Below are 12,096 nucleotides of genomic sequence, written 5' to 3' on the forward strand. Positions count from 1 at the left end.
TAAAAGTGCCAAAAGGGATAGGACAGAGGTTTTCAAAACAAACAGTTTCAAAGTCAATTCATGTTTGAAAGTTAATTCTCCTGGCAATTCCTTTTGCTATAAAACATGTTGTTCATTATTCTTTAATATGTTTTCTTAAGTTTAGTCTTATTAATTCATTAAATCATTGCTAAAAATCTCCAAGAACTGGATGTAAGGCAGAGAAGATCCTCTAAATCTAGTGAAAATGGACCAAGAAAATAAATATATAACTTTTGGAAGTTTTGCACAATAGCAGAGAAACAACATGAAATAATTCTGTAGATGCCACAAAAATGTTTTTGGGGTTGTCTAGTGAGAGAGATCATCTTGTTATGATTTTTTTGTATTCTTTGCACTTAGACTTGCACTTTACTAATGACTTATTAAATATGACACCCAACTCCTCAACTTCTGTGGGACCATAAATTCAAGAAAATATGATGAGACCCAAGACTTAGAAGCCAAAGTCAATCATTAAGACTCTCAGAAATGTTTTACACAGCATTTGACAAGCCACATTATTGTTTAGAGCTTTCTAAATTAGAGACAAGTCCAGGGGGAAACCTTGGCGCGATGTTTGTGAGGCCATCTGAGCATGACAGAGAAAAGCTGCTACAGGAGGTGACATCTTCAGTCCTTCCTTCTTTGAAGCTTGGATTTGATGATCTTGGAGGTCTTTTTGAACTTTAATGATTCTGTAATTCCACACTTGATAGGACTCCATCCCAAAAGCAGTTTGTTTGAATTACTGAATGTGATCTGGCCCAGCCCTTCAGTTTGAGACTTCAGCCTTTGGAAAACCCACTCTTAATATTGCATAGCAGCTTTGAACGTCCCCCAAAAAATCAACAATTTTGTTCTTGCTTCCTTTCACTGTTTTTAACTCTTTCTGGGACTCTTTCTTGAGGACAATTAAATGCATGATTTTGGATGGTGTTGCCACAATCAGACCTGGACCTCCCTCCAGCCCCTCTGGACAACGCCTTTCACTGCAATGACCACAGGTTTCAAATTCCCTTCAGCAAAGCATTCCAAGTATTGGAATTAATTTAAGAAGCCAGTCCAAAGCAGCCAGAACCAAAGCAGTGCTCAGACCCCAAGAGAGCAAGATTAACCACCTGCTCAGTGTAAATTAACCCCAGGGGGACTCCCTGTGTGCCCAGGAGTTTGTTCTGTGCTTCAGCTCTTTGCAGCCTCGAGACGTGGGGCTGGCAGTGGATTTCTTCCCATGGTTTGGCACCAAACCTGGGGCTGCAGTGAGCCCACGTGGTGGTCAGGAATGTTGGGGTTTTTCACAAAGGGATGGGACTGTTGGGACACCTTCCTGAGCTTTTTTGCGGCATCAGCCTCATAACATGGTTGAGACAATAGAAAGATGGCAGAAGCTCATGTCCTGCCAGCAGCAGCCAAAGATTTCTTTGTTACAGAGCATTTTAAAAACTTTCCAGCCAATAACATATTGCTAAAGCTTACAGACAATTGTTCTAGCCAATCACTAAAAGTACACATACACCTGCCTCACACAATGCTTGCTTATCTGCTTTCTATTAACAATTTACAGTAATCCATTATTAAGCTTAAAACCTTCTACTATCTTGCTAAGTATATTTTTCTGCAGTCTTAAGGTCTATCTTAGCCAAGCCTAAAACTCAAGCTATTGTTTCATGTCCTTGCTTGCTGTACTAGTGTAACTTTTTCTACTTTCAGACATTGCAGCTGCAGCTAGCTCTAAGTTTTCTGTTCTTTCTGTTTCTAAGTCCTGCTTTTACAGCTTTCTGGAAATCTTCTCACCTTTACTATTTCCCACATTTCCCTCTCTGGGTACAACCACAAAGAAACTCTCTTGTCTTTGTTGCTTATTGACTACCTTTCTAGAAATCTTCTTACCTTTACTATTTCCCACAGCCAGGCCATGGTGCTGGTTTGTACCTGAGCTTTTGAGTGAGTTTTGCCCCAAAACCAGAGCTTCTGCCAGCCCCACCCCACCAAAGGGGTCACCATCATCTGAACACCTCCCTTCCATGGAGCACAGGAGCTCTGTGACTCTGCCAAACTTGGAGGCAACCATGAACTCCACGGTGTGTTTTTAAAGACAAATCACTTTTCTGAACTGCTAGAAAAAGAGGGAAATAGGATGGGAATGGACAGAAGGGTGGTTCATCTGTAAGGAATGTTGGATATTTGGGAAAAACTCTTCACTGAAAGGGTTGTCAAGCCCTGGAGCAGGGAAGTGGCCGAGTCCCCATCCCTGCAGGGATTTTTTGGGGACTTGGTTTAGTGGTGGACCTGGCAGTGCTGGGTTAATGGCTGGACTCGAGGATCTCAGAGGGATTTTCCCACCTAAACAATTCCATGACAAGTCAGTGGAATCACTGGCACATGACTTTCCACCCAAGGGCTGGTTGGTGCAGCACAGAGGCAGGCGAGTGGTAGAGATGGGAGGGAAAATAAAATTATAGACCTGATTCCAGGAAAAAAATGGCAGAAAAAATCATTTAACAATTGGTAAGTATTAAAATGATGAGTAGGTGATTTATACCCAGAGAACACTGCCAAGGACAACTTGCAGGGACCAATCTCATTCTCTTCAGTAACAAGATAACCAACCTTATCCAACCAGGAGAAAGACTCACATGTGATATATCTTGAGTACAAACCTGGCCAGAGTCCCACACAAAATCTCCAGGAGAAACTGAGGGGGAAATGGTCTAAATGAAGTCACAGCCAAATTAAGCACTGACCCAGCAGTCCCTTGAGCTCACCTGGAAGCAATGCACTGCTGGAATATAAAATTAACCTTACCTTTTCAGAGCTGGCATTTAATGTCCAGGTTACAGTAAGGTTAATAAAAGCAGTGTTAAAAATTTCCTGTCTTGTGGCATTTTAATCCAAACTATTTAAATTCCCTGACCTATATGCCTCCTTGTGTAAGGCAGGTTTTGTTCATTTTCCCCACAAAAAGATGGTTTTGGGAAGGTAGGTTGGGGATGGTAGAGAGTGCAGGTTGCACACAGTAGGATCCAGAGTTCCCTACTGCTGTACAGTGTTTGCTCTCTGTTTATCTTAGACATGTCACATTACTTAAAAAGTTGCATTTTTGAAGCCAATCTTTTCCATTTCTTAGGTTTAAACTTAAAGCAAAAAGAAAAAAAAAATCAAAACAAAACAAAACAATAACTTTCTACTACCTGGTTTCGAATTTGTTCATGCAACATCAATGCCCAGATGAAGCTCAGAGAAGATTTGAAGCTCAGAGGTTGTAACTCCCAGCTGCAAAGCAAGGACATTGCTTATGCCTCCTCCTGCCACTCCTGGCTGTCCCTCTGTGGCTGTGGGACAACCAAATTCCTAAAGTGCTCTACTCCAGGTAATCCTGGTGATCCTGCTTGTGACACACCTCAGGGTGCTCCTTGGTTAAGGCCACAGAACATCTGAGTTCTCCTAAGCTTCTCTCTCCCTCCTCCTAAAACCTGCCAGTATTAAATACTAATACTAATACTAATACTAATACTAATAATAATGGAAAAAAAAACCCTTGTTTTTGTTTTTCCCCAAGAAATCCTGGATATCCACCATCAAAACCAGAGTCTGAACTAGAGTTTTCCAACACCAAGGTGTGCAGGGCAAACCAAATTTCCGAGAACACTGCCTCAGGATCCTCCCCAAACTCTGCAGATGGAGTCTGTGGATCTCCCTAATTAGGCTGGTCAGCAACATTAACCTCCACATGGCCTGAGGACGGGCTCTGAGTCCATCCATCATCACATCAGCCCAGAGCCAAGGGGATCACCTTCAAATAATTAAACTTTCCCATCCTGGCTGCACATTTGGATCGAGCATGGAAGAAACAGAGCCAAGGCAAACAGATGCATAGGCACAGAGGAAACCCCCATGGCAGTATCACCCCTCATTAAACAAAACCAAACTAAACCTGAGCCCTCTTTTTTTGCTATATTACAGATGAAGCAGTTCCACTCCCAACACCTTTATTGCTGCTGTATCTCAGGGTTTTCTGTTGGATATTGAATATTACCACTGGACCACTGATGGACATTTACCTGCAGGGACACCTGGTTTGATTTATTTATTATCTACAAAGAGAGGGAGAGGTTTAAAGCACACACAGAAGATTCTCATTAAGGTCTGTCCCTGCTGAGAGCAGGAACACAAATGCTGGTGGGAAGGCCATGCTCCTTTGTTCCAGCCACACCATGATCTAATACAAAAGGCAATTTTTCTTAGCAAACCAGTCATCCATTGTCCAGAAGCAGGAGGCAGATAATTAGTGCTGCATTACCCTCTCCTGGCACTTAATTAATGGAATATTTGGGGATGCTGTGACAGAAGGCATCCAAAGTGTCCATCTTCTGTGGCAAAGGGACACAGGTTCAGATGAGCATGGAACAGAATCACAGAATGCCAATTGGAAAGGAACCTCAAGGATCATCTGATCCAACCTCTCCTGGCAAAAGCACAGCCTGGACAAGATGGCCCAGCACTCCATCCAGATGAACTTTAAAATTGTCCAACATTCAGGAATCCACCACGTCTCTGGGGAGATTATTCTAAAGGCTGATTGTTCTCATTGCAAAACATTTACCTCTTGTCTGAGCCCCTGATAATCTCCCCAGGAGTAACTTGCACCCAATACCCCACGTCTTGGCCATGTGAAAAGAGAGTCTGCATCTCATTTGTGGCCACTTTTAAATGCTGGAACACAATGAAAAGGTCTCCACTAAACCTTCTTCTCTCAAGGTTGAACAAACTTCTGACTGAGACACAGAGAAAGGAAACTTCTCCAAGGCGCCTTGGACAATGCAAACAGGTCCCTCCCCTTGCAATCTTTTCCACAGGGATGCTTAACTAAGGAACCAACCAATTTTGGCTGGCTGGGAAAATCCACGCTGGAGGACCCTGGAGATGTATCCATGGCAATGCCACCAGACAGGATGTGTGCAAGCCTGGAGGGGAAACCAGCACTCAAGTCTAAGCCATAACCCAGAGCATCAACAGGCTCTGCTGGGCAGCCAACACACCGTGGACGTTTCAAAATAACTGAATTTTCCACACCAGCTCCTCTTTGCCATCCACTGAGGGTGGCTTCAGCATCACAGCTCCAGCTGCGAAGCTAAGGACAAGGTGGGAACAATAAGGGATGTCTTCAAATATTTAGAGATTTCAAGTGTCTTGAGTTATTCTGTGAATTTGCCTTAAAAAGAAAGGCTCTTTCATATAGCACAATAAATATTCTTTTTTTTTTTTAATCTAAGCTACAATGCATTGACATCCATTGTTTGTCTAATCCACATTTCAATTCTGTTTTCTTATGGTTCTTTGATTGTGCCCAAGTATCCCATTCTTTCTTGCTTTTATGCCTTTAATTTTGCCTTGCAGAATAGCCTAAAAAATCAGTATTTACAACTGAACAGACAACTTGTGCTTACTTCAATACCTTCTTCCCGTTCAAAGAAAAAAAAATCAAAATTAAACCCAAATTTCTAAGAGAGAAACCCAAGATTAACCTCTGCTTTTTTAAAAAAAAATATATTTTTCCATCCAGGGAGAACCACTATTTGTGAAACAAAAAAAAAAATGTTTCCCACAGAACATTTGCAACCCTCAAAATATGAGCACCAAATCAGGCTGTGTTAGTGAATATTGAAATCAAAGGCAAGTGGAGACAGTGGTGACGTTCTTCCCTGGTGAAAAAAGGAAAAGAGACCCTTTTGCCATCTTACCAGAGCAGGCCAGGTCCAGGAACAAAATGAAAGATGTGTTCCAGATAAAAAGACTTGCTCAAATCCAGACTAGATAAGCCCAGATCAGCCCTAGAGCTGGTCTGGCCTCTGCTTAAAGAAACGACACAGAGAGAGAATCCAGGGCCATTTCCGAGCCACTGTTTAAGGTTTCAGCATTTCCTGAGTGAGTTTTTCGATCCTGTTTGCCACATCCAAGCATGTTTCCCAGATTCAAGAAGCTTCCATATCAAAGCTATCCTCTAGGAAAGCACAGCCCACTGCATTTTTGTACATCCTCTCACCTACTCCCTCCATCTGCCAGCCTGAGAACAACGATTGAGACAAACTTTTTGTAAAGGTGATGGGGAGATGAGAAAAGACACAAGCCACTTTGGAGAAAATTCTGCATTTCTTCTTCTGGTTCCCCAAAATCCCCCCAAAACCCTCATTAGTGCTGCTCTCCCATGCCACAGCCTCCAATTCTGAGCATGGTAAGATGTCAGGCCTCAAGCACACAGATTAAACTGCAGAAGTTTGGGTTTCACCTTTGAAAATCAGTGTCAGGAATGACCCCTTGTGAGGGTGTGATATTTACACAGCAGCCACAGTGAACCTGAGCAAGTCAAACTTCAGCCCTCAGGGAACCAGGTGGAATAAATTACAGCAGGGGAGCAATACTTCACCTAGAGGCTGATAGCCTTGTCTGGAAGGGCCTCCAAATGGGTTCCTGCTCCCAAATCCACTCCCATCAATGGATCCATAAGACATTTTCTGGATAGTGATGGATGCTGGATTACACTTCAAACCTAAAAAACAGAAAAAAAGACAGGCACAGCCCTGTTAAAAGTCAGTTAAACTTTTTTTTTTTCCAGTAACCTAAGGAAAAAAAAGGACTGAGTAGGAAAATAAAAGACACAGGGCAATCTCCAAACTTCAAGATGCCCACCTGCAAAAAAAATTAAAAGCACTAAAATCCAGGTGTTCTGGACTACAAATGGTTTTGAGGGCAAGCAAGTCATTTGACCTCCCTGTGTCTCATTTTCTCCACTGATAAAGGGCAACTTTTAATTCCTTGCTGTTCACAAAGTGCTTTGAGATCCTGAGCTGGAAGGTAAAGACTTAAGCACTCGATCACAAAAAAGGTGATGCTGTCTTCTGGAACATTACCAGTATCCAGCTGGCTGGAGTTTATCCATCACACTGCAGCCCTGATGAGCTCTCAAAAGAGACAGTTTGCTGTTATAAGCTCCTGGGCCTCCAGCAGAAATATTGGAGCCAGATTTATTTTGCCTTGCTGGTTAAAAAAAAAAAAAAAAAAAAAAAAAATTAAAAATCTGCAAGGCCTGAGGTAGCAGCAGCAGAGTGAAATAACTGCAGCAGTCAGAGCAGGACAACTTCTTCCTCCTTATCCACAGAATTGCCTCACCCAGACATCCTCCAGCATTTCAACAGTGCCCAGGGCTTTGGTATCAAAATAGTTCAGCTCAAAGGCATGGAGATGATGGCAGCAAAGGAAGAGAAGAGATAAAGGTGCTGCATCAGCTGGGAGATTATACAGGACCAAACCCAGATGTTGCTTTCTTACACCAAGGCTATGAAAAAACCACCCCAGACTGATGTTTGTACCATAAAAAAGAAGTTACAATCCTGCAAGAAGAGCAGCACTTTTGGTGTGTTGGGAAAATAAGAATAGTTTGGCTTGGCAGGGACCCTTAAAGGTAATCCAGTCAAATCTCTTTGGCCTGAAATATTTCTAGTGATGTTCCAGTGTTTTACTCACCTTACCATAAACTAAAATTCTTCATTATAACTACTCTGTATCTACTCTTTTTCTTAGCTTAAAACCATTGTCCTATCACTACAGGTGCTGCTAAAAAGTCTGTCCTTTTCTTTCTTATACTAAGTACTGAAAGGCCACACTAAGGAATCCCCAGAGCCTTCTCCTCTCCAGGCTGAACAACCCCAGCTGTACAGCCTTTCCTCACAGCAGAGCTGGTTCATCTCTCTGATCATTTTGTGGCCTCCTTTGGTCCTGCTCCAGCTGTTCCAGGTCTTTCTTGCACTGATGTTGGGTTGTTAGGCTGGATGACGTGAGCTGTAATGCTTTGTTCTGGGCTTGGATATTCAAATTTCTCATGTTCTGGACCAGACATTTTCCCTCTGACAGAGAGCTGGTAATGGCCTCCACTTTCTGTGGCACACGACCAGATGTCACATGATGTCCTAATTGACAGATATCTCAGAAAAAGTCTCTTTTGGGGTGCACTGTGATACTGACACTTGCAGCTATTCCTTTGGTTTGTCCTCCATGCAAAGTAAAGCACCAGAAAATCCCACTTCTGCACTGTACTGGGAGCAGCCTGATGGCCTCAGGCACCTGTTGTACTTCATTCTCCTTTTTTTTTTTTTCTTTCAGAGTTTCAAAACCAAGGGGAAAAAAAAAAAATCAGCGCTGAGATTCACCAGACAGCGGAACTCCAGGACCAAAAGAAATCACTCACCATCCTCCCTTAATTGGGCCAGACATATGAAAGAGGATGAAAGTGCAACTGCCTTGACAGAGCAATGGTTGGGAGATAAATCCATTACAACTGGAGAAAATCCAGAGAGCAGCTTCCCCTGCCAGCCTCAGTGCACCACGGACACACATAATTGGCATCCCAGGCTGCAGGTGCCCCCAGGGCAGAAAACCTTCATTTTAGGGAAAGAGCCTTCAGCCCAAATTTGTGGAAGTTGAGCTGTGAGAGCCTGAGCAGCCAGAGAAAAGGTGAAGGTGTGTGTTGGAGTATGCTTCAAGGAGACAGAAAATGGAGCAAACAAGAGGAAACAAGGGGCACATTTGTAAACCAAGACACTCAACAGCAAAACAATCCATCAAAACTGCAAAACCATTAGCTCCATGAAAGTACACCCTACAATTGTACTTGAACCATGAGTTCCATGGAAATACACACTACAATTGTACTTTCTCCCAGGAAATCTCAGAGAAACTTCCAGTAACTCAGAGGGTCTGCAAGAGAGGTGGAGAGGGACTTTTTAGTAGGGCATGGAGTGATAGGACAAAGAGTAATGGCTTTGAATTGAGAGTAGGTTTAGATTGGATATTTGGAAGAAATTCTATATTCAGAGGGTGGTGAGGCCCTGGAACAGATTTTCCAGAGAAGTTGTGGCTCTCCCATCCCTGGAAGTGTCCAAGGCAAGGTTGGAGAGGGCTTGGAGCACCCTGGGATAGTGGAAGGTGTCCATGCCCACGGCAGTGGGCTGGAACAAGAGGATCGTTAATGTCCCTCCCTACCCAAACCATTCTGTATTCTGTGGTGTCTTGGTGGAAATTCTTGATCTAAAACCACTGAAACCTACAAGACTCAGCTGAAGATTCAGTTGGGATGTCTGAGATGGACTTGGGAACAAACTCCAGCTCTCTCAGGTCTCAGGTGAGCTCAGAACTACCAACACAACCTCCATCACAAAATGCAACCTGAGATCCAGTAAAATTTACCTGGGAAAATATGGGCACATGGAAGACAGTTATGAGAAAGTTTTTGGGCAGAAATAAGGAATATTTTCTTTACCTCCCAAAGTTTAGGACCACTGCAGGGATTTGGGACAACCAAAGAGCTTGAAAACAGCCTCTCTACAGAGATTTTTCCTGGCCCACCCTCTCTCTTTAGAGATAAGCAAGTCGAAACATTTCTTGCCATGACTTCCCCAAGGCCACAAACAACAAACATGGAGTGAAAGTCTCCACCCTGTTGTAAAATGCCTTGATTACAACTGGGCAAGTGTTGTTTTGGCAAACACTGAATGCATCTATTTTTTCTCCAACAGAGTGGTGTGAAAGGGGGAGAGAAGGGGGGTTTTTAGAGCACTCCAAGTGTTTAATGTCGATTTATCATTCTCAGGACATGTTTCCATTTTAAAGCTTTTTCTCCTTGTAAGGGAGGAAAAATAGAAAGAATTGAAAATGAAATATTTTGTTTGTAGCTTAACCAAACCTTTTTAGCAGCAGCCACCTCCCACCCCATCCTACCAAGCTATTGAAATATCCCTTATTCATACAGCTCTGGAGCCAAATTCTTACCCCACAGTAATATATTTACAGGAAAATTTAAGAGCAGATCTAAATGCCTTTAATTTGATTGGCAATAAAAGCATTTCCTTCCCCATCCCCATGGCACTTCCCAAGTCTTTTGTCTACTCCTCCTCAGGGCAACTTGTCCAATTTACTGTGAAGGCAGTTTGTACAAATTGGAACAAGCATTTCCTAACCTACTAGACACAGAAAAAAAAAAAGAATAACAAAGAAGAAAAAACCATTTTAACAGCTTTATCCTCATCACCTGAAATATGAATAAAAAAATAAGCACATCCAAGACAGACTAAAAGGGGCATGAATTTGTATTTTAATGAAATTAAATACTTGCTTTGTATATCCTGTAAAAGCCAGTCATGCCTGACTAGAATAGCAGGTTGCAGAATCTCAAGGAAAGAGTTGGTCCATATCTCTTGGACTGGGAAAGATATTGGCGAGTAAAACCATGCAGGCAAAATTAAATTTCAGAGCTCTACATCCATCAGTCTCCATTTAGAGACACTTGGGTGGGCAGCATTAGCAGTGGGAATGAAAGATGAGATTTCAGCATGGAAGAAATAGGTTGTTTATTATTATTGTTATTATTATTATTATTTTGTACTATTACATCTCAATCATTAAACTGTTCTTATTTAAACCCACAAGCTTTGTCACTTTTACTCATCCACTTTATTTCCACCAACCTGCTGGGGACTGTGAGGGAGTGGCTGTCTGGAACTTATTTGCCAGCTGGAATTCAACCACAACAGCACTTTAGACAATTTATGTATATTTAAAGTTGAGATTGGCTGAGAAAGACATGAGCTGGAACATTTCTTTCTGGACAACACTGGAAAAAAATGGGAAAAGAGGAGAGACATGGACATATTGGAGAGAATCCAGTGAGGGACCGTAAAGATGATTAAAGGATGGGATGAGGAGAGGCTGCGGGAGCTGGGGCTCTTCACCTTGGAGAAGAGAGAAGAGAAGGATGTGGTGGTACTAAGGTGTCTCAATAACTGATGGAAAGAAGCAAACATGATGAAGCCAGACTCTTATTGGTCAGTGACAGTACAAGAGGCAAGAGGGATTGAAATACAGGAAATTCCACTTAAAAAAAAAAAAAACAAAAACAAAAAACAAAAAACACCTGTTTGTTTTGGGGTTGGAGTGGCTTTTTGGCTTATTTTGTGTTTTTTTTTTTTTTTTATGGTGAGAGTCATCAAACATCAGCAGAGGCTGCACAGGGAGGCTGTGGGGTCCCTGTCCTTGGAGATGTTCAAGCCCTGACTGATCACGTGCCAGAGAAACCTGCTCCAGGTGACCCTGCTCTCAGGAGAGAGCTGGACAAGATGACCTTCAGATGTTCTTTCCTACCTGTGGGATTCTGCAATTTTCCTCCTGTGATGCCTGAAACAGCATCAGAGCCATTCATGGCTCTCTTGGCAGACTGGAGGGCCCTTACTGTGCCTATTTACTAAACAGGTGGAGAAACGAGTAAGGAAATTGCAAATCCACCAGGTTTTTTTTTCCAATTTCCTGTAAAGACAGTGGAATAAAGCCACTGAAAGTATGGTGAAACCAGAATGACAGCCACTATGCAGCTGGCAAGAAGTCAAACCAAGCTTCAATGGTTTATAGAAATTAGCAGGCAGTGGGTGCCTGTTATGGTCTCATGTTTGCATGGCCAAAGAAATTGATAGGAGGTACAGCAATTTTTTTTTTTTTAATTAGAAAAAGCATAGAATCACAGAACTGTTGGAAGGGCCCTAAAAATCCTCTGTTTCCAACCCCTTGCCATGGGCAGGGACACCTTCCACTGGACCAGGTTGCTCCAAGCCCCATCCAACCTGGCCTTGAGCAATTCCAGGGATCCAGGGGCAGCCACAGCTTCTCTGGGCAACCTGTGCCAGGGCCTCACCTCCTTCACTGTGAATAATTTATTTCTAATACTTAATCTAAACCTACTCTCTTCCACCATAACACAGTCCCAGTGAACTGTTGCCATACCCAAAGAACAATCTGTGTGGTGTCCACCAATCTCTGCTCTCTCCATGTGCATTTTGAGCAGTGAGCTGGGTGATGGAACAGGAATTATCCTCATCCAACACAAACACAGCACCCAACAGGGGAGTTAGATGACAGCTCCAACCTCCAGAACAATCTCAACAAACCAGAAGTAATGTTCAACAGAGAAAATGAGGCTCTGCAAAATCCAGGTCAACTGCAGGGGCCTGAATGTAGAAAGAGCAAAGGAGAGCACCA

The 12,096-nt window shown here is 42.7% G+C and overlaps 1 protein-coding gene across 4 annotated transcripts in view; it reads right to left on the reverse strand.

Moving 5' to 3' along the window:
- Positions 1–12,096, reverse strand: part of TSNARE1 (t-SNARE domain containing 1) — a 461,286-nt gene that overhangs the window by 353,827 nt on the left and 95,363 nt on the right. For all 4 annotated transcript variants that reach the window (XM_036400134.2, XM_036400166.2, XM_036400142.2 and 1 more), the window contains exon 4: positions 6,443–6,565. In XM_036400134.2, the coding sequence (XP_036256027.1) occupies positions 6,443–6,527 (85 nt within the window). In that variant the 5' untranslated portion in view covers positions 6,528–6,565. The remainder of the gene's footprint in view (positions 1–6,442; positions 6,566–12,096) is intronic.

The sequence above is a fragment of the Molothrus ater genome, chromosome 1 (genome assembly GCF_012460135.2).
Source record: "Molothrus ater isolate BHLD 08-10-18 breed brown headed cowbird chromosome 1, BPBGC_Mater_1.1, whole genome shotgun sequence".
Lineage (NCBI taxonomy): Eukaryota > Metazoa > Chordata > Aves > Passeriformes > Icteridae > Molothrus > Molothrus ater.